Source organism: Diceros bicornis, chromosome X (genome assembly GCF_020826845.1).
Source record: "Diceros bicornis minor isolate mBicDic1 chromosome X, mDicBic1.mat.cur, whole genome shotgun sequence".
NCBI lineage: Eukaryota > Metazoa > Chordata > Mammalia > Perissodactyla > Rhinocerotidae > Diceros > Diceros bicornis.
Genome location: NC_080781.1, coordinates 46,736,801 through 46,758,712, shown reverse-complemented (window position 1 = coordinate 46,758,712; position 21,912 = coordinate 46,736,801). Strand labels below are relative to the sequence as shown.

At 46.8% G+C, this 21,912-nt stretch overlaps 1 protein-coding gene across 9 annotated transcripts in view; it reads right to left on the bottom strand.

Moving 5' to 3' along the window:
• KDM5C (lysine demethylase 5C) overlaps window positions 1-20,520 on the bottom strand; it is a 32,993-nt gene extending 12,473 nt beyond the window's left edge. For 2 of the 9 annotated variants that reach the window (XM_058535953.1, XM_058535958.1), the window contains exons 1-12: window positions 19,905-20,519; window positions 15,966-16,043; window positions 13,414-13,536; window positions 12,925-13,095; window positions 12,275-12,409; window positions 11,402-11,525; window positions 11,110-11,291; window positions 9,916-10,074; window positions 7,722-7,841; window positions 7,431-7,589; window positions 6,633-6,814; window positions 6,372-6,534 (exon numbers count right to left, since the gene is read on the bottom strand). In XM_058535953.1, coding sequence (XP_058391936.1) covers window positions 6,372-6,534; window positions 6,633-6,814; window positions 7,431-7,589; window positions 7,722-7,841; window positions 9,916-10,074; window positions 11,110-11,291; window positions 11,402-11,525; window positions 12,275-12,409; window positions 12,925-13,095; window positions 13,414-13,536; window positions 15,966-16,043; window positions 19,905-20,054 — 1,746 coding nt within the window. In that variant the 5' untranslated portion in view covers window positions 20,055-20,519. Of the gene's footprint in view, window positions 1-6,371; window positions 6,535-6,632; window positions 6,815-7,430; window positions 7,590-7,721; window positions 7,842-9,915; window positions 10,075-11,109; window positions 11,292-11,401; window positions 11,526-12,274; window positions 12,410-12,924; window positions 13,096-13,413; window positions 13,537-15,965; window positions 16,044-19,904 lie in introns of all 9 variants that reach the window. The other 7 variants (XM_058535954.1, XM_058535956.1, XM_058535955.1 and 4 more) reach the window with 6 other exon arrangements.
• Window positions 20,521-21,912: the final 1,392 nt, after the last annotated feature.

Here is a 21,912-nt window from a genome sequence, read left to right as displayed (position 1 = left end):
GCCAAATGGTTCTACAAGATGTTATAAATCAGCAGGCCCTGCCACTCTCCACTCACCAGAGCCAATCACTTTCACCTCTTCTGATTATTTTGGCATTTACCTTAACGACCCTAAATAACATGCCTCTAGACTATATTAAAAATAGTCTCCTATTTCTCAATTTGCTTAGTTTTCTATGCATGTATTAGTAATTTAATCCCAACCTTTTGGACAAATGTCCAAGTCTCCTCTCTCCTATCAGTTTTCACCTTTCTGTAGCAGTCTCTCATGGAGCCTTATGATTTGTTCCAACCTGAACCAGCTGTCCTCCCTGGACCGTCACTCTACCATGACGGATCTCCTGTTTCCTAGATCCCAGGTCTTGTTCCTTCTTGATTTATTCCTTCGTTGTGCTTGAGCACCTTGAGCACATCATCCAACAGCTTCCTGAGAAACAGTGGGAAGAACTTTTCTTTTTGGTAAATTTCTCTATTGTACTCTCTCACTTGATAATTTGACTGCATATACAATTCTACGTTGAAAATCATTCTGAAGGCATAGCTCTAGTTTTCTAGATTCCAGTGTTGCTTTTGAAAAGTCTGACGCCATCTGATTTCTAATGCTTTGAATTAAACTTGCTTTCTCTCTCAGGAAGCTTGTAAGATTTTTCTGGTCCCAGTGTTTGACATGAAAAATCACCAGATATACCTTGGTGTGGATCTATTTTCATTCATGTACTTGGGTAGGCCCTTTGATTCTGGAAACGCAGACTTTTGGTTCAGGGCAATTTTCTCCAACGATTTCATTAATGATTTGATCCTGAATTTCAAGTTTCATTTATTCTCTCTTCACAGAACTTCTATGATTTGAATATTGAACCTCCTGAACAAATTCTCTAATTTTCTCTACCTTTTTCCATCTTTATCTTTTTTTCTGGGATATTTCCTTAACCATCTTTCTAAACTTTTTTGTTATTTTTTTTTCACTTTTGCTATCATAATTTTAATTTCCAAGAGCTCTTGTTTGTTCTCACTATGTTCTTTTTAAATAGTATCCTGTTCTTATTTCATGTTTGCAATATAGGCTCATCTCCGAAGATATTAATGAGGTTTCTTTCCCTTTTCTTTTTGAAGTTTACTTCTCCCTGCCTAACCTGTTTCTCCAAGTTTTTTTTCTGTTTGGTTGTATTTTGTTTTCTAGAGTTTCCTTGGTTGTCTGTTAATCTGTGGCTGTCTACTTATAGTTAAGAGTAATGAAAAAAAAAGCTGAATGGAAGCTCTGAGTGCACAGGTGAAGTGTGTCAACTGTGAGCTGCACTGTAGGGTGATCTGGCTGAGCCATTTAGTTTGGGAAACTCCAGGTCTTTCCTTTTGGGCTAGATTCCCAAGAGAAAACTCTATTTTTTCCCTAAAGGAAAAAGGTCTGCCTGTCAGTGTTCTAACAGCCAAGCAGAGGAAGATGGCTGGGAATCTCAGCATCCAGTACGTAAAAAATGATGAATCCTACTATTTTCACTATACCTCCACCCTCAACTGTACCTAGACGACCTCAACCCAGAGATCTTCTATTATAAGATAGAAGTAAATCTCTAGTCTTCTGCTCGAGTGAGGGAGGGTCATATTTCCAGCTGCCCAGACTGGGAGGGGATCTCACAGCTTCTTATACAGACATGAACCAATCTTTATTTTCACCCCATTCATCTTGACTCACAGAATGCCTGGTGCCACTGACTACTGAACCTTTGGGAGATTCTGAGGTATAAATCAGGTTGGTTCTCAGATGTTCCAGTACTAGCTTAACATTCAGTTTTCTTATCTGTTTTCTAGTTTCAAGAATTTTTTTTTATCATTGTCTCCTCTCATTTTCTTTATCGCTGTGATTTTTTACCTTAAAAAATCCCTTTGTGCCATTTTAGTGGAGTTTCAGTAAGGAATGGAAGTAGCTATGTGTATGTTTAATTTGCCATCTTTACCGAGAAATCTCACAAAGTTTCTTAAGATGAACATTCACTGCTGATGAAGACACAGTAAAACAGGTACAGTGCTGTTATGAGGACCAATAACTTCTACTCTCTGGAAAGCAAAATTGCTAATACAAATCAAGAACTTAAAATGTTTATATCCTTCCACCCAATGATTCCTCTGCTAGGATTCTAGATTAATGTGGAGAGAATTAACATCCCAACAATACTGAACCTTCCCATTCATGAATACATCTCCACATTTATTCGGGTCATGCATCAGCTCCCAACTCCAATACATTTTCTTCTTCTCAAATCCATCCCTACTTAGAGTCAACATCAGCATTTCTTGCCTGTATTACTGCACTGGCCCCCACAACCAACCACTAGAATTGTCTTCCGAAGTATGCAAATCTAACCAGGTAATGCCCCTGCTGAGACCCCTCACTTGAATCCTCAAGTCCACATGATAAAGCCACAGCCCCGATAGGCAAACTCTTACTCTTCCTTCCAGGGTCACCACTTCAACAAATGCTTTCCCAACTCCCCCTTCCTAATGACCCAGTCTGCTGTTCTTCTGCAGTACCTCTAACATTTTATTCCACTTGTTTACTCACCTCTGTCCTCCACTCAACTGTGCATACCTGAAGGCAGGGACTGGTTTATGTACCTTCAGGGTGTTGACCAGAGACCTTGCACACAGAAGGAGTTCTAGCAATATCTGCTGAATGATCTAGTCCCAGCCTTAACTTTATAGATGTGAAAACTCAGTCCCAGAGAAGCCTGAAGTAGCAGAGCCAGAAATAGAACCTAATGCTCCTGACTCTTCATCTCAACCTACAACCTCATTTTGGTGATGCCACTTTACTGCTACCTAGGTAGTTATTTAAAAAAGCTCTCCTCACATTCTGCAGCTGTTAAAAAATGACCCAAATGTCCATCAACTGGTGAATGGATAAACAAAATGTGGTATATCCATACAATGGAATATTATTCTGTTAAAAAATGACCCAAATGTCCATCAACTGGTGAATGGATAAACAAAATGTGGTATATCCATACAATGGAATATTATTCCACCATAAAAAGAAATGAAATTCTGACACACGCTACAACAGGGAGGAACCTCAAAAATATTATGCTAAGTGAAAAGAAGCCCGACACAAAGACCATAAATTATTCCACTTATATGAACTGTCTAGAAAAGGCAAATCTCTAGAGGCAGAAAACAGATTAGTGGTTGCCTGGGTCTAGGGGATGGATTGGAGAGTGACTGTAGAAGGGCATGAGGGATCTTTCTGGGATGATGGAGATGTTCTAAAACAGGACTGTGTTGATGGTAGCACAATTCTGTAAACTCCCTGAACCATGCACTTAAAATGGGTGAATTTTATGGTATGTAAATTATACTGCAATAAAGCTGTTTTTTAAAAAAAATGGTTATAGGGGGCCGGCCCCGTGGCGTAGCAGTTAAGTGCACGCGCTCCGCTGCTGGCGGCCCGAGTTCGGATCCCAGGCATGCACCGACGCACCGCTTGTCAGGCCATGCTGTGGCAGCGTCCCACATAAAGTGGAGGAAGATCGGCACGATGTTAGCTCAGGACCAGTCTTCCTCAGCAAAAAAGAGGATTGGCATGGATGTTAGCTCAGGGCTGATCTTCCTCACAAAAAAAAAAAAAAAAGGTTATAAATAGTTCATAGTAAGGAAATAAAAATCATTCTAGACCAGCACTGTCCAACAGAAATATAATGTACTTTTAAATTCTCTAGTAATCACTTTTTATTTTTATTTATTTATTTATTTGTGAGGAAGAGCAGCCCTGAGCTAACATCCATGCCAATCCTCCTCTTTTTGCTGAGGAAGACTGGCTCTGAGCTAACATCCATTGCCAATCCTCCTCCTTTTTTGCCCCCAAAGCCCCAGTAGACAGTTGTATGTCACAGTTGCACATCCTTCTAGTTGCTGTATGTGGGACGCGGCCTCAGCATGGCCAGAGAAGTGGTGCATCGGTGAGCGCCCGGGATCTGAACCCGGGTCGCCAGTAGCGGAGGGCGCGCACTTAACCACTAAGCCACGGGGCCAGCCCTAGTAATCACTTTTTAAAAAGGTAAAAAGAAACAGGTGAAATTAATTTCAATATATTTTAAGTTAATATAGCCACAATATTATCATTTCAATGTGTAATTGCTACACAAAAGTACTAGCGAGATGTTTTATATTCTTTGTTTCATACTAAGTCTTGAAATCCAACATGTGTCTTAACTTTCAGCACGTTTCAGTTGGGACTAGCCACGTTTCAAGCGCTCAGTAGCCACATGTGGCTAGTGGCTACCAAATTGGAGAGTGCTGTTCTCGATCATTAAACTTACAAAAGAGATTATAAAATCCATACACTGGTTATTGCTATGTCAAAATTTACATAGAAAAACAACAGATGGAAACATAAAATGTGGAGAAAATAGGGATGACCTCTATTTCTATTTTTGGAAAGGGGGCATGTTTCTTTTATAATGAAAATAATACTTACACTATATCTATAAAAAGAAATGGCCTTCTCTCACCAAAGGGGAAGGACTGGGGTAGGCTAAAGATAGCTCTGGGGGAGCTCCAGCTGGCTAAACTGCAGCCTGCCAGCATGAGAATATGAAAATCACAGACGCCCTGGATTCAGGGGATACTGCCAAGTCCAAAGAGCCTGGAGACGCTGGGAACTACCCATAGGAGGGGCAGGGCAGACAGAGGACAGGGTGGTGAAGCAGCAGCTGGCCAGAGAAGCTGGTGAGCCATAAACAGGAGAAATGCTGTGGAGGTGGAAGCAAAGAGCACATGTTTAAAAGTCTGTGATAAAGTTTTTAAAAAAGAGGTAAGGATTGAACAGCTATATATATGCATCTTAGGTATCTGAATCCTTAAGGAGACTCCTCTTCTACTCTTACAATTTTCCTTGACATTGCAGGCAAGGTCTGATACTGTGCTGTGGATCAGGAAGAAAGGAGTCTGAGGAAAGATTAGATCCAATGTCTACTTGGGAAGAGCAGAACTGGAAGGGCCCTTGATCATCCTGACATCTTGAGTCTAGTAATTCTTAAATGGGGTGAGATGGAGACGGAAAAGGATACTGTTCTCTGAGTGAAGGAAGGTTGCCTGAACTACTGTAGGATGCTTCCTCTAATTCCCTAGATACCTCAATCCTTGGTTAAATATCACTAAAATGTATATTAAAAATATTACTGATATACAGTATTATAGAAAACAAGGCGAAAGCAAGACGAAATTCAGGTGAGAACCACTGACCTAGTCCAAAGCCCAACTGTACAGATATCCAGGCATCTCAAGGAGACATTAATTCAATATGTACTGACTGCCTACCATATCCCATGCATTAGACTAAGTGGCAGGACAGGCAAGGCTGGGGGTGGGGATGGAGTCGGGGTGGAAGGGAGTGGGGAGGAGGAGTAGCACAGAATAAGACTCAAAGCAGAGGTGGAGGATATTCTAACATCCTGTTCCGACAGGACTGGTGATCAGGTTGTTTTAAGATCCACACCAGAAAACTGGCTGATGCTAACCGATGTTAGAAATTCCCAGGATTATAAAGTCTCTTAGAGGTAAGCCAGGTTGTATACCCAGCAAAAAACGTTTTATAGGGTGGGAGAGAAGCCCACAGAGAAGGAGAAGAGGATAAGCCAGGACTCTGGGTTCAATTTTTTTTTTTTAAAATGTTGAAAGATACTGGCACTTTTTTGAGGTTACTTTTTCCCCCTGCCAGCTTTATTGAGATATAACATTGTGGAAGTTTAAGGTGTATAATATGTTGATTTGATACACTTATATACTGCAAAATAATTACCACCATAGAACTTCTGACCTGTTAAGTAAAAAGACCTAAACCCACTGCTCCGAGAAGGGTTATAATATGGAAAGTATGGCAGACACTGCTAGTTGTCCCCTGATATTCATTCTTACCTTCTTTCATAATAACATGACCTCCAATTTGTAGCTGGTACAAGAACATCCAGAATAAGAATCACATTTCCCAGTTTTCCTTGCAGCTAAATGTGGTCATGTGACTCAGCTATGACTAAGAGGAGATGAATGGAAATGACATGCGCCCTTATAAGTAAGGGGACTTGTCTTGCCCTGTTCTTCCCCCATTTCCCTCTTCCAGTGGCTGGAATGTAGATGTGATAAGAGGCCATCCCTAAGGAGTTGTCCTCAAACACATGGCCCACAGGGCTCACCATCGCATTGTATATCTAACCACTATTATTTTGAGTCTCTGTTAGAGCCGTCAAACGTATAGCCCAGTTAAGATAGAACAGGAATGAGAAGGGGGCAGGGGCAGATTCCAGATGATGACGATGACCACCACCACCACAAAGGACATCACTAAATCATTCCTATCCTTGTCCCTGTTTCCTGGGCACTCACCGGTACGCCATGGGACATGAGGGTGTTGGGATTCATGAGGGTGACAAGTTGGTGCAGGAGGTCAGGCTGGCTATCAAAGAGCTCAGGTGTCAGCTTCTTCATCACCTCCTCCAAATGTTCCGCTGCAAGCGAGGGTACCCCATACCAGGTCTTCGGCTCACCCCTGTCCAAGTGGAAAGGGGACACACAGAGTGGTCACACCTGAGGTCCTGAGAGAATCCACCCCTGCCTGCCTCCCTGGCTCCCCAGGGCCCCACTCACCAGTGGAGGTAGTTAATGGAGTAACTCCAGTGATCCTCAATATGCCAGCAAAAGGCTGAGAAGACCATGCCCACGTAGAGCCAGGGTACCTTCATGCCGGAGATATCTGCATTGATGTGGCACAGTACAGACTGCTCCAACACTGGCATCACATTCAGGTTCCAACCACTTGTAGCATACTCCTGTCAGGCCAGGTATTTGTGGAAAGGGGATGAGGGTTATGCTAAGGAGCTGAGATCTTTAGCCTAGGGAACCTTAATTTTGAGGTCTTAGACCTCTTTGAAACATATGAGAAATATTATAGGTGTTCTTCTCCCCCCAGAATGCATACACACAAAATTTCTATTCAACATCAGGGAGATTTACAGACATACTCACCCACCAAAATACCTGCAAGTTAAAAGCTGCTACTCTGGACCAAAATGCACCCTTCCCTTAAGGCAGGCCTGGGCTCACATTTGTCCCTGCACATACAATCCCAGTCTCTGAACTCTCCTTATGAGCCAGGCACTCTGCCAGGTATTTCATATACCTTCTCATTTAATTCTTATAACAAATTTGTAAGGTAGATACTATCCCCATTCTACAGACAAGGAAATAACCAATCTGATGGCTGGAGATGCCATACCAGACACCAGGCTGTGTTCTTTACACATGCATCATCTCATCTAAATCTCACAGCATTCACGTAAGGCAGGCATAATTATCTCCATCCTACGGAACTACTGAGTCTTTCAGATACTAAATGACTTGCTTAAGCTCATACGGCTGACATATAACCATTAATCATCCACTCACCTCCTCCTCAGGGGTTAGGTGCCGCTTACTGTCGCTGACAGGGAAACCGCTGCCAAATTCTTTGGAATGGATATCAGCCCCATACTCAACAGTCACATCTTCCTCAATGCTATTCACCAGCCGCCAGAATTCCTTCTCCACAAGCTCTGTGGGCACCATCTGGGGAACAGGAAATGGCAGATGACTGTGGCCCATCATATCCTGGCCCCACTCACCCAGGAGAGCTAACACCATCAGGTACCAACACCTACGACCCTAGCCCTGACACTACCCCAGCCCTCCATCACCTACGTGCACGGGCATGTTGAAGTAATCGGCTTTAAAGGAGTCAGCCATCTCGCCAAAGCTCTGCAGAGTGTATTCTCGGGTAGCCTGCTCAAAGCCAAAGGCTTCGGGGGGGCGCTTACACTCCTGAAACCCAAAGGAGAATACGTCACCAAGGCAGAGGCAAAGAGGTGGAGAATCCTCAAAAGTGGAGCTGGAATATGGGGTAGGAGTAGGGAGGGAGAACAGCCCTAGGTCTGCACTCAAGGCCCCTGAGGCAGGCCTCACTTCATAGCTCCACCTTCTTCTCCTGGCACTTCACCTTAATTAGTCTTTTCATTTCCCACATGCACTTGTACCACGCTTTTGGCCTTCTCTTCCTTTAGGACTTTACTATCTAAACCATGGGCTCTGACTTAAATATGCTATTCTATGCTCTTCTGCCACCATTTTTTCTCTCGAGCTAAAATGTGAGTTTATACAGGGCGCTTAGGGAAGCTTTTTTGTGCTCAGACTGGATGTACAGGCCTGGGAAAATGGCACTAAAGATTCTAGTAGCTTGGAGGATGGGAAACGAAGGCACCAGCTTCTACAGTGTCAAACCCTACACTATTCCTGTTCTTTCGACTGTCTCAGAAGACAGGACGTGGGTCTACCTCACTTTGTACCTACATTCGTGATTTGAGATGAGAGCCGTATTACCCCAGAGTCAGGCACATGCTCTGCTCATGTCTGAAAAATACATGTCAATCTGGTCCACTGGCCCACAACCACTTACAGAGCCAAGTAGAGATGACAGTCTTTGTCATCTGTAATACTGTTGGTATCCAAGCTCCTCCCCAAAGGAATCTCCACCACTACCAAGGACATAATGCACTGTCCTGGTCTCTTTCCTCATCTGTGTGTGTCTGTGTGTATGCATACCTGGTCTCTATGACCACAGTTGAGCCCCTAAGATAAGGCAAGAGACTGTCAATGTCTGCTCTCCAGAAACCCAGAGAGAAATAAATGTAGGTAAGCAACCAGAATTTGGATGAAGGTAGGAAGTTCATGAAACGGACCTGGCAGACTTCTCAGGCCTCTTAGCCCTCACTGCTGCTTCAGCTGCTCTCCCTACTGCCCTTTTTGCACTAGGTACCTTCTCCCCATATCCCCTTGCTCCTGCATTCCCTCCACTCCCCAGTCTAGAACGCCTGCCCACCTCTACCAGTTAGTCTACATCACTGCAAACCAATCTAATTATCACAACAGAAGGAAAACAACTAAATATTTTACTCCTTTTTTTGTGTGTGAGGAAGATTAGCCCTGAGCTAACATCCGATGCCAATCCTCCTTTTTTTTTCCTGAGGAAGATTGGCCCTGGGCTAACATCTGTGCCCATCTTCCTCTACTTTATATGGGGCACTGCCACAGCATGGCTTGACAAGCAGTGCATCGGTGCGCACCCGGGATCTGAACCTGCGAACCCCAGGCTGAAGTGGAGCATGCGCAATTAACCGCTATGCCACCAGGCCGGCCCCTAAATATTTTACTCCTATGATGGACTCCCCACAAGAAAAAAAAAATCATACTCATGAATAAATTTAATATAGAAAAATGATTACACAGTAACAAATGAAAATATACAATTAAGACCCCAAGCTTTTAAAGCTTTATATATAGATACATATATATATATATATACACACACACACACATATGTATATGCAACAACAAAAAGATGAGAAGAAAATATACCAGACTATTAATAATGGTTGTCTCTAAGTGTTGAGATGATAGGTAATCTATTTTCCAAACTTTCTAGAAAAACAAAGAATAAAAAACTTGGAAATCAAAAGAACAAGTTTTTCTTCATATTCCTGGCCTCCAAATCTCATTCCTGACACCTTCCTTGATTACTACTCTTAGTCCTTTTCCTCTCCTCTGAACTTCTATATCTGAGTTTCTAACACAATTTAGCATTTGATTATACGTCATCACATACAGTCTGTCTAATCATGACTCTCACCTCCCCAGGTGGTCTGGAAGCTCCTAGAGGACGCAAGCAAAGGCTGAGTCTCTACCTCCTCCTTCTTCCAAAGCTCTGCCCAGCCTAGCCCCACCCCAGAAACTCAAAACCTAAGACTGTGGCTGAGCTAGGAGGCTGCTCTCAATAAGGCCAGATGAAGGAGGCAAGGATACCCTATGAAGCAGACATGGACTAGGGCTGGGAATGCCTTACCGCCATGACACACTTTGGGCACCGCCAGACACCCTTGGGGATCTCAGGCAGAGGAGGCAGCAGGCAGAAGATGTGGTAGTTGTCATCACAGCCATCACACAGCAGGAGCTTGTCATCCTCATCCCCTCGGGAACACATCCGGCATACATACGACTCGATCTGCCAGGGGAGGGAGGCAATAGTTCATCAACCTAAGCCCTGTCCAGCCTTCAAAGATCAGACTTCTCCAGACAGTACTCTAAGTCCACAGAGCTTTCCAATAGAAACCCGCTGTGCTTGCTGGCTGGGTCATTCATGGGCCTGTACAGGGTCATTATACTAGGTCTAGAGTTTAACTGCATGCATGTACTATCTCCCCAAATAAAGTGGAAGAGCTGTGAGAGCAGTCTTTATGATTCAACCTTGAATTCCCCGTTTTTATTCATTCAGTAAACACTTACTGAACACTTGTGTGTTCAACACTATGCTGGACTCTGCAGTACAGTGATAAATAAGTCATGGCATCTTCGAAAGACATACAGTACTCCAGACACGTATTCATAAAAATTAAAGGGCAGAATGGAAACTGCCAAAAACAGCCCATAAAGGGTACTGTGGGAGCCTAGAGAAGGAAGCACTCAAATCAGCTGGAGATAAGGAGGGACAGCTTTGAGGAGGGACTTCACTAAAAAGGTAACACTTGAAACTGACTGAAATCTGGAGGCAAACTGAAGTTTGGCACTGGGGCAGAGCACGGGGGAAACCCTTCCAGGCAGAAGAAACAGCATGTGCAAACGATGGGGAAAGAGCACGGCACATCTCAGGGGAAAAAAAAAGAACATACCTACAAGCAGTTCAGTGTGGCTATAGCAGAGGAGTAAGGTGGGCAGTGCTGGGGAATGAGGCTAGAGGTCAGCAGGGACTGGATCATGCATGGTAATGAGGAGCTTAGCCTTTATCCTGAAGCAATGGAGAGGGAGTCTCCTTCTCTGCACCCTTCCAGTATTTCATGTTGACAACAGCACTTGATCACCCTTTCTTGTTCTTTGTTCCATGTGAGTTGGCCTTGTTTCCCCAATTAAGTGAGCTACCTGAGGGCAGGGCCCACCAGGCCCACCTTTCTGCTTAATGCAACCTGGTCCAGTGCCATGCTGGGGAAATGCTCGTTGAAGGGACGAGAAGCAGAGCATTAGGAAGTCAGGGCTGGGTCCTTACAAACTGGGCATTGCTGTGGTTCCTCCGCAGCCTCATGGTCATCTTGGTACAGGGCTCTGGGCTGTGACTCAGCTCCTCCTTGCTCTCCAGGAAAGTCTTGGGTGAGGTTGATTCCACCTTCAAATCACCGCCTGATTCCTCCTTCACCACTACGGTGGGCGGACACTCAGGCCCTTCCTTATCTGGGAGAGAGCAGAGCGGCTCTAAAGTACAGGTTGGGAATTGTCAGGGCCTCACCTCCTCTCCCCAGGTGAAGCCATCCTTCACATTGTGCCAGCCTGTCAGGCCTCACCTTTCTTCCGCAGAGTCTTATCCTTGGCCATGAGGCCCAGGCCCATCATCTTGGGGCCTGCCCCATAGATCTGTAGCTTCTTCAGCTCCGGATTCTTTTCAATGTCTTCCTCTGTGGGTTCCGGCTGAGAAGAAAGAAAGAAATGAATCAAGACTGCTATCTGGGGAAGACTGCCCCATCCTAAAAGAACAATAGCTTGGACTATCTATCACCTGAGCTCATGCCAGGGGCTGAGGCATAGGCAGGCCAGGGCAAGAATTCAGAGCTGCTTTTTGGAGACTGGGGGTAAGTGAGCTCCCTCCTTATCCCTCTCTTGGAAAGGAATTAAGACAGGATCTCAGTTTTCCCAACTGTAAAATGAGAATATTAACTCCTCTCTTATAGTTACAAGGGGGTTTGGAGATAACACATACAAAAAAAATCTAACAATGTTTGGCACTACCAATAAATGGTAGTGACTAATATGATCTGCTAAATTACATGCTTCGGTGAGCCCAGGGACAGTGTCTATCTTGTTCTCTGTTGTATCCCCAGTGCCTAGAAGAATACCTGGCACATAAGCTTCTGCCTGAAGCTAGGATACAGGTGGTTAGGAGAAAGAAGAGTTCTACCCCTATGAGCAGAGTGAGTCAGGAAAGAACAAGGCAGGCAAGAAGGGCAGACATAGAAAAGATATTGTGTGAATAGATCAAGACCCAGCTCAGAAGCTCAGCTGAGAGTGGAGGCAAGATCAATAGTGAAGCCAGAGAGAGGCACACTACTGTTCAGAATGAGAGAAGGGAGAGGGGAACAGGGAACAGAGCCTTGGCCAGAGGGAGGGAGAGGACTCTCTCTACCCTTAAAGCTCTAAGTTAGAAGAAGGGAAGTACTCACATCTGGCTGCAGTCTCTTGGCCCGCCGGCCATAGCTGCTGAACTTGGAAGGCTGCACAGACTGTCGAAGGGGGATGCTGTGGGGTTTGTATTCCTTGTCCTTCTCCTCATTATCAAATGGACGTGTGTTGCACTGCTGGGGACAGGTGAGGGGTAAGGGTCAGGGCATGGGGCCCTAGCCTCCAACAGCAAGGACTTCCCTCTACCCTCACTCAGTGGCAACCAAAGCTGTGGTTGCACCTCCCTGACCCACACCAATAGGCCCTGCTCAATTGATCTTTACCCCTGACACCAGCACATTTTGGGAATTCATCTCATGCCTTTGCTTATGCCATTCCTCCTTCCAACCACCTCCCCGCAACTAAATCAGACTCCATCTCTTCCCAGACCTCTCCAGCCCAAAAGATCTCTCCCTCCTCTGAATTCCTCTATCAGTTAAAACCTTGTCACATAATGGTTAGTAGGCTGGTCCTGCAGGTAACTCCAGGACCTCTGACCCTGGGGAGTGTGGGAAGAGAATAAGCACCACTAAAAAAGGGTAGAGTCTAGCTCCCAGGTCTCCAGTCCGCTGAACCAGTTCCATTAAGAGCAAGTGTGGAAATCTGTATCTAGGAGGGAAAGCCTCCTTCCACCCTGGCCTGGCATCCTTACCACCAGGTTGGCTCCAGACTGGTACATCTCATAGGGGTAAACGATGCGTTCATAGTGGGAGCGTAGCAGGGAGCCAATGTTTTTGCCTGGTGGGTAGTTGAGGCGCTGAGCCACCCGGGCCCACCGACGGTCCTTGCAGATGGCTTCATAGCCACCTTCCTCCACCACGATCTGCAAGGACAAGCAGGAGGGACGTGGATGTGCTGTGTGTATGCATATGAGGCAATAGGCCTACACCTACAGGAAGGGCAATAAGGACAACTTCAGCCCCTCACTTCCCTGGGGGCTACCCACTCCTCCTACCACCACCACTCAGGCTCAAATTGCAACAAGAGATGCCAAGAAGTTCTGATGACAGCCTGTGTGCCACCAGGCTGTGCCCCTTCCATTACAGCCTAGAGATCCAATATCCAAACCAAGGGAGCCCCCAGAAAACCAAGGATATTAAGGTGTGAGGTGGGAAGAGGTTTGAGAAAAATCTGTTCTTACTTTGCTGAGGCTGTAGAGGTCCAAGATCCGCCGTTCTACATTGGGAATCTTTAAAGAGGAGCCCTGGATTTCCCAGAATTTGGCAATCTGGTCCAAGTAGTTCAGTTTCACTCTCGTCTGGGCCTGGGGGAGAAATGGCTTAAAGAGCCTGGCCTCCTCTTCCACCTGACCTCTGTCTTCTGGCCTAATCTTAGGGGAGGAGCAAGGATACAGAGCAGCCCACTACCCAGGGCCTCTCCCATTGAACTGGATCCCAAACTCTAGGCAGTGCTTAGCCCACCTCTCTCTCACCTCTGCCACCTTCTAGTCAACAGGATAAGCCCAGGGTCCCAAAACAGAGAGGGTTGAGTCACAACAGCCAGTTTTACATACACTCTCTCGCAATCTCCCTGAAAGGGCTGTGTAGTATCATCTCTTTTACAGAAAGCCTCTGTTTCCTCAAGTCACACAGCAAGTACCAAGAAATCTGAATGTCAGTATAATAAATATAGACAATACTATTGTGTTATAATTATGTAATGTGATAAATATCGCTACATTGGGCAATCATACCACAATATGTAAATGTATCAAAGTAACACACTGTACACCTTAAACTTACACAATTTTACATTCAAATTTATTTCAAAATAAAAAAGAGATCTGAATGTCAAATAACTTAAGTTTTAGTTTTTCCTCTGCTACTGATTTGCTGTATAGCCTTGAGCAAATCAATTTTACTCTCTGGACCCCTGTTTTCTGATTATAAAAGGGAAATAAAATAACTGACCAGTCCACTTACCCCAGAAGGGTGGACTTATGAGAGGAACAGTGAAGGCTCTCTGGAGACTCCAGAATTGTATCTAAGCTCTAGGCATGTTTCAGAGAATGAAGGCTCCAAAAGAGCACACTCACCTCTTCTTATGCACCATGAAACTTGTTCCATGGTGGCTGAAGGGTGAGAGAGCATGCTAGAGACAGAATGGCCTAAAGAACTAAGAGATGGTGCACCAAAACAGCACTGGCACCTGGCCAACCCAGGAGCTGACGTGGGCCAAAGATCCTAGAAACAAGGCATGTACCATGCGTCCCTGAAATCTCAGTGACCCAAGAAGGGCTCCCCAAGGCCCCAAATCTATAACTACCTCACCCTGGTCAAAGGGCCTGGTTCTAGGGAGAACTAGATAAGTCATTACCACTCACTACCTTGCTCTGATCCTATTATGGGGAACAGGGACAGTTCTATTTCACAGATGAGGAAAACTAAGGTCTATTTGTGGAAAGAAACAACCTATGGTTCCTTAACTGTGAAAACCTCTACGGGATCAGGAACTCTACTCCCTCCATCTCAGTCCCTTACGTTTCCAAGCTTGCCCTCATCCCTACTCCTGCCCCTCATTAGCCAGCATCATCTCTCTAGAAAACCTGCCCCTGTCTCATGCTAGGTGACATCTTGCCCTAGCTGTACTCCCGCAGACCTGGCCAGATTCATTTCTCTAAGGAATTTGTACCCCTACAAGAGATGATTTTTGCCCTGACCAAAACAGCCCCTAGACTGACTCTAGAATAGTGGTTCTCAATGAGGGGCAATTTTGCCCTCCAGCTTACATTTAGCAATGCCTGGAGATATCTGTGTTTGCCATAACTGGGAAAGGGTACTACTGGCATCAAATGGGTGGAAGCCAGGGATGCTGATAAACATCCCACAATGCAGAAGAGGACAGCCCTCTATGAGAAAAAATTATCTGGGCCAAAATGTCAATAGTGCCAAGGTTGAAGAACTGTGGTCTAGAAGAAAAGTAAGCATTTAGGTCATGGGTCTTCACTTGGGCCTAATACCGCCCCGAAGACATCTAGTAAGGCTCGTGGGTACATAATGAGGGAGAGGGGTGGTAGCATACTTCTAACCTACATGGGAAACTCCAGGATCTTACCTGGAACTGCCTTCAGGGCACCCATTCTCACTACTACTACTATTACCGCATTCTCAAGCCCTTAATGGAAAACCTCACCTACCCATGCAAAGGGCCTGGACTTCCTGTATAGAACAAAAGGGAGAGGGAAAAGCCTACCTGCTTGACCCCCTGCCCAAGTTTGTAACCATTTCAGTCTCCACAAAGACCAGATTTGTGTTGTTCCCACCCATCCACCTCACCTCCCACCTTACCAAGCACCATGGAAGGAAAGTAGGAAGTACAGGGCTGTGGATAAATTGGATAACGAGGCCATATTCAGCTGGCCAAGCAAGAAAGGGTCTCAGCCAGCCTCATATTTCCCTTTTGTTGACCCAGGTAGGGTAGGTTAGCTGACAGGAGAGCTTCAGAAGAAGCAAACCTTTGTAGGAAAGGGACATCCCCAGCCTTTGGGTGATCAGATCAGATATGCTAAATGCCCCTGCTCTTGGTTATATTTAGAGCTCTAAAGCTTCCTCTATGCCCTCCATGCAACTTCACAGAGGAAAGAATAAATGCCTAGGTAGTAAAGTACCTTAGCCAGAGAAGGTATGAGGGAAGTGGAATCAGAGATCAGATATCCATTCTCCCAACCCCGCCACCAGCTGCTAGTCTTCTCACCTCTAGTTCATTCAGCCTCTGGATTCGGGGAGTAAACCTGAAGTTGTCCACTTCTACAGCAAAGGGTGGCTGCCAGTCCTGAGGGGGTACAGAGGGGAAAGGGAGTTGGGTTATTCAAGCATAGTGCAAGACCAGAGGGCACCAAAAGCAGCTCAGCACCCCATTCATGCCTTTCCAGACCTCTAGCCACCCCAGACCTTTTCACCTTGCAAACACCCAACCCACTACCCCCACACACAGAACTCACAACAAGGCCTTAGCAGCCCCTCAAGTCCACACCAAACGCCTCAAGCACATGCTCTAGGAAACTTCTCCAGAGTCCCTTCTAACAGTACAGTGATAGGATTTCAAGAAATAGATAGGGCCCAAAAGAGAGGACCTCAAACTCTCTGTACATCCACATTAACCCTTCATCCCCCAGGCATGTGCTGTAGGACACACAGTATAGAAGTACTGGAAAGCATACAGGATCTGGAGTCAGAAGGCCTGGGTTCATGTTCTAGCTTCACTACTTACTAGCTATGAGATTTTACCTTTCTGAATCCGTTTTCTCATCTATAAGGTGGGAATATGAACTCTTGCCCTGGCTCCCTCACAAGACTGATAAGGAGAATTAAACTGATTTCCAAATGAAAATGTTATCCAAAGTAGTCATCATCAAGACTTTACATCTAAGACTGACCCCACCATCCAATACACATGCAGGGTAGCTTAGCTCTGATTCTGGCAGGATTTGAAGGTTTGCGCCTTTAATGTCTGTTCTCTCAGTTTAAAGGGCCTGAGATAGACACTGCAGGGAAGAGCAAGAAACAGGGAGCAAGAATCTGCATCACTCACCCAGTCTGGAAGGCTTCCTGTGGGTCCTCTCTCAAACACCTGCCCAGTACAGGAAGAGGCAGGGGAGGAAGGGGGGTGGGGTATAAGTGCTCGAATGCCTGACTGTGGTGGCAAAGAATGGGAGGATTTGGGGAAGAGGGAAGTCAGGGAAAGATAATGAAAATGGGGGAGGCTTTGTCCTGCCAAGTTGGAGCTTGTTGTGTCCTGCCCAAATGAGGGCTGTGGAGAGCCCCCTCTCCAATGACCTCCCTCCAAAAAATTCCCATGCAGTCCTCTCCTCCCCAGAGCCCTGGTTCCTGCTGGGGCGGTGAAAAGAACTTAGAGCAACCTAGACAAATGCCTTCATCTTACGAATGGGGAAAGTGAGGCCCCGAGAAGAAATGTGATCTCTCCAAAATCACATGCTGAGTTAGTGGTAGAGCCAAGACTAGAACCCATGTCTTCTGACCTCCATCTGGTCCAAGGCTCTTTGCACTACATCAGGCTACCAGTGTTCATACACACATGCGTAGATATGGAAGTGGGGGAGGGGGGTAGTAAAGAAGAAAAAACTGTTGGCCTCTTCTGCAAACACACTTTTAGAAAAGGGGCCAGAGGACTCATACTGGCATGCACACGTACCCCCCACCCCCTAGCAGGTAGCAAACACCTGGGGCTCAGCGAAGCAGGGGTGAAAAAAAGTAGAATAAAATGGTATGGCTCAAGCCCAGACAAACTCCCCATGCCCTCTTGCCCCCCATCAGGAGGGCACTCCCCTCAGTTTCCCAGGTAACCTAGGTAGAAAGGTGCTCAAACCCAAAACTCCAGGCACCCTTCTTTCCTGCTGAATCAAGTTCTAGACAAAAATAAGTGCATCATCAAGCAACCTGACAGGAAATGGCAAAACCGGAATCCTAGAGCAGGAGCTGTGGGTACAACTCCAGCAAACCTCCCTGCCTGGCTCTCCCTGGGACCTATGAGCTCCCTCATCCTGCCTTCAGTCCCATACTCCTGTGTGCCAAATATTCAGTATGTCAGAATTATCAGGATGGTGATAAAAAGGTTGGCTACCTGAGGTAGGGAGCAAGGCCCTTCCAAGCTCCCCTAGGTCTACTCCAGGGTACCAACACTCTCCTCCCACCCATCTTCCCCAAGAGTAGCAGTCACCTGTCTAGCAACTGAGACCCAAATCACCTTCCTCAGGCAAACCTCCAATTTCCAAGCACCCACCCATACACAGACTCCCGGAACTCTAGGCCCAAGCACCACTGGGGTGAGTGCTTCAAATTCCAGCCCGAAGGCCCAGCTGCCTAAAGGCAGCCTAGGAGCAGCCCTACTGGAGGAAAAAAACAGAACAAAACCAGAGAGAGCCAGGTCTCTTGGATTGGAGGGAAGCACACTGTTGGGATAGAGAAGAGAAGCATAACAAAGGATGGCCCCCTGCAGGTCACACACACACACCAGGGACATGTCACTTTTCCCCTTCCTGGTCCCCCAAGGAAGGGTAACAATACCTACACAAGACCAGCCTGCTCAGGTAAGTCCAAGGTAGGAAAATGGAAATTTCAGGCCTCAACTACCCCCTATGTCCGATATGCCTCTTTCCCACAGGTCTGCCAGACCACTTCAGGGAGTGCCTCCTTGAGGCTGCCCAGGACTCCAGTCTCTCCTTTCTGCTAGCCTTCCTGACCTCTCACTACCCACTGCCACTCCCTCACCATGGACAAGGATACCTCAGAGATCTGTGGCCAGGCTCCAACACGGAAGAGATTAGCTTACCCAACACCTCCCAGAGGATCCATTTGAAACCAGCCTAGATCTGTGGCTGGGCATCAGAAAGCACCAAGTTGAATTAGGAGGCCTGTAGTGCCCTCCTCAGGTGGCACTAAGGCTTCCCATCTCTGTTCAGCCAAGAGACACCCACTCAAAAACACCCTGATCCAGACAAACTCAATTCCTGCCCTAGGAATCCCACACGGTGATTGAAGAACATATATCATCATTTCTCCTCCATGCTAACAAGGTGGCAGCCTATCCTAGCCCTTGGGGGGCTTCTCCTGGCCTGAAGCCAGGCCCAGGAGCAAAGATGTGCCCTTTGTCACTGACCTCTGGGAATCAAGTGTTCCAAAGGAGGCAGACTTCCTTTAGCTCCATTCTGTTTCTGGGAGTCCGAAAATACCCTATTCTCTGGGACCTCCTACATCCTGGGACAGAACAGAGTAGAAGTCTTCTGAGAAGGACTCATAACCCACCCCCAAGCTGACTGGTCCAAGCCTCTCCATAGAAGTCAAGTTCAGGGGGTGCTGTGCAAGAAAGGCCCTGACAGTGCCTTCAACTAGGAAAAGAAGGGGACCCCTGAACCCACCTCAGGGGAGCCAGATAGAGCATTCCCTGTGAGACTGATCTACCAGGCCAAGATTTTATCATAAATGGACTGGTCTGGCAGGGTATGAGTAAATATGAGTCAACCCACATAGGAGCAAACCAACGACCACATCAAACACCTGCACAGTCACAATAATTATCACTTATCTAGTGCCTACCTCACACAGACGCTACCTAGTTTAACCAATTCTCGAAATAACCATTCATGGGACTCATTTCACAGGCTCAGAGAAATTACTACTTGTCCAAGGTCACGCAGTTGGTAAGCGGCCGAGTAGGGTTTTGAACCCAGGTCTGTCTCCCTTCAGAGCTGTGATCTTTCCACTATACCACACTGCCTGCCTTAAAAGAAGTGATGACCGTTGATGGGAGAAAATCCTTATTTAGTGCAGCCTTGACCTGGGTGGTCCTGGGTAACTAAGGGACATGCAGGTGCCTCTCTGTGAACTCTCCCCGGCCCACTAGGCATCCCTGTCTTTGACTCTTACGAAGAGTAATTCTGAAAGGCAGGGTGAGAGTAGGGGGTGGGTCTCTGACCCCAGGTCACTTGGGGGCCTCATACCACGAGAAGACCCCTGGCCCCAGCACCTTTTTTCCAACCCGCGCCGCATCCACAATGGTCCCCGCCACCCCATTCTCCCACACGTCGAGCTGCCCTCCGCCCCCGACTTCTCCGCCGGCTACCCTAATTCCTCGTCGCCAACCTCGCTGCCGGCGACCACCGGTCCCGGGCCTTACCGCGGGTGGGCGGATCTTGCAAATGCCCGACTTCTCAGCGATGGGTCTGATTTTCGCGATGTAGCCAAGAGGGTCTCGGAACTCGGCCCAGCTAGGCTCGAACACCGGGCACTCCGGCGGCGGTAGGAAGTCGTCGGACCCCGGCTCCATGGTGGGCCCTAGGACTAGAGGGCTTGGACCGCCCTTAAGGACTCATGGCGGACGCTGCTGTATGAAACCGAGGCACTGCTCGCAGACTAGGCCCTAAGCTGGGCGGCCGCCGCCCGCCGGGGGCCTAGGGGGCGTGTGGCTGCCGCGCTCTGAGAGGCTCAGGCTGACGCTACTGCTACTGCCTCTTTTTCCTGCTCCGTTCCTTCCAAACTCTGCCGCTGCCTCACAACTACCGCAGCATTCACCACCACAGTTACCTCCCAACCGCCGCGGCCTTCATCGCCGCCGCCGCCATCTTGATTTGTGAGCGTCTCCCCCCCCACCACAACAAATAGGATCCCTCCGCGCGGTGTCCCTCGGAGCCTCGTATATCTTGCGTGAGGCCAAGCCCTAGGAACCCTCATCCCGTGGGGATCGAGTTGAATCGGCAGGCATGGAGTTCCTATTTGGAAGTGGAAACTCAAAAGTACCTCCCAGACTGAGAGAAAATAGTCCACCTCAGCGGCGGAAGAGCAAAATTGTTATTAAACTGCCGGATCCTTTTTCCGGATGGACCGGCGGGGCACGTTTAAAGGCCAGTGGTGCGCATGCGCGTTATGGAGACAGACCGGAAGAGGAGCTGGCGTTGGTGGGGTGGGCCCAAACTAGCACCCCCCTCGATGACCTCAGCCCTGGCGCAAGCCCCGCCCCAACGCTCTCTCCTTCTCCCGGGTTTTTCCGGTGTGGGCCGCGGAAGGCGGGTTCGGGTGCCTGATTGCGGGGGTGCCTGATTGCGGGGGACAACTGCTGGTCCGCAGGTTGGGGGAGACGTACTGAGGAGCTGACACCTTTGGGGCTTTGAAAGAAGCCAGGCAGGAGGCTGCTCACACCCCAGGGGTTATGGATTTTTAGAATGCTGGGTCCCAAGGAGAGGAAGGAAATATTTATTTCGTCCAAGGTTATGCGTAGAGGCTGCTCAGAGATGGTGCTTCCATTCTTACCCCCAAAGAGTCATTGTCAGTCAGCATTTTAATGAACATTTTCAACTGTTTTCTATGCACTTCTATTGTGTGCATATTTGTGGCGTGTACTCCCACAAAGTAAGCCTGAGTGTATATATGTTTTAACTATCAGTTGTTTAGCAACGGTGTATTTATCTATCGCCTACCGTATGAAACACCTACTGTTTGCCCATTTGTGAGCCTACAGGGTACTTATCAAACATCCGCGTACGTGGATTGTATTTATTGTGTATAGCCCCTGTCATATGCATTTGAGTACCTACTATGTGTACATCTACTCCTATTGTGTGTGTGTTAGTTGAGCAGTTTCTGAATAGGTTTATTGCAGCTACTTTGAATGAGTATCAAACCAGTATTTTGCCCATACATCAGGCATCTACTGCATTTGAGGGTCATCTATTTTATTCATCAGTTGTGGGCCTACTGCATACAATTTGAACACCTACCGTGCACATATTAGAGTACTTGTGTACATGCTGACTTAGTGCTTATTTTGTGTTCCCCCATCAGACTGTGAATTCCTTAAGGGCAAGGATCATGTGGCCTTATACATCTTTAGCACTTGGCATGGTAAGCAGTAAATTAATGTTGAGTAAACAAAAGAAAAATGAATATATGTTTTTGAGCAGCCTCAGTATATATTGACTGAAAATAATATATGCTCTTTGCAAACATTTCCTGTGTATATTAAGCATCTGCTATAAGCTTGAATACGTTTGAAGGGGGTGGGGAATGTCATTCCTTCATTCAGTTAACTGTTCCTAAACACATACTGTGCCCCAGTTAGGTACATCATCCTGTCTACTTCAGGACTGTGTTAAGGACATCCTATCTAGGGAGCAGGGCACACCAGTAGG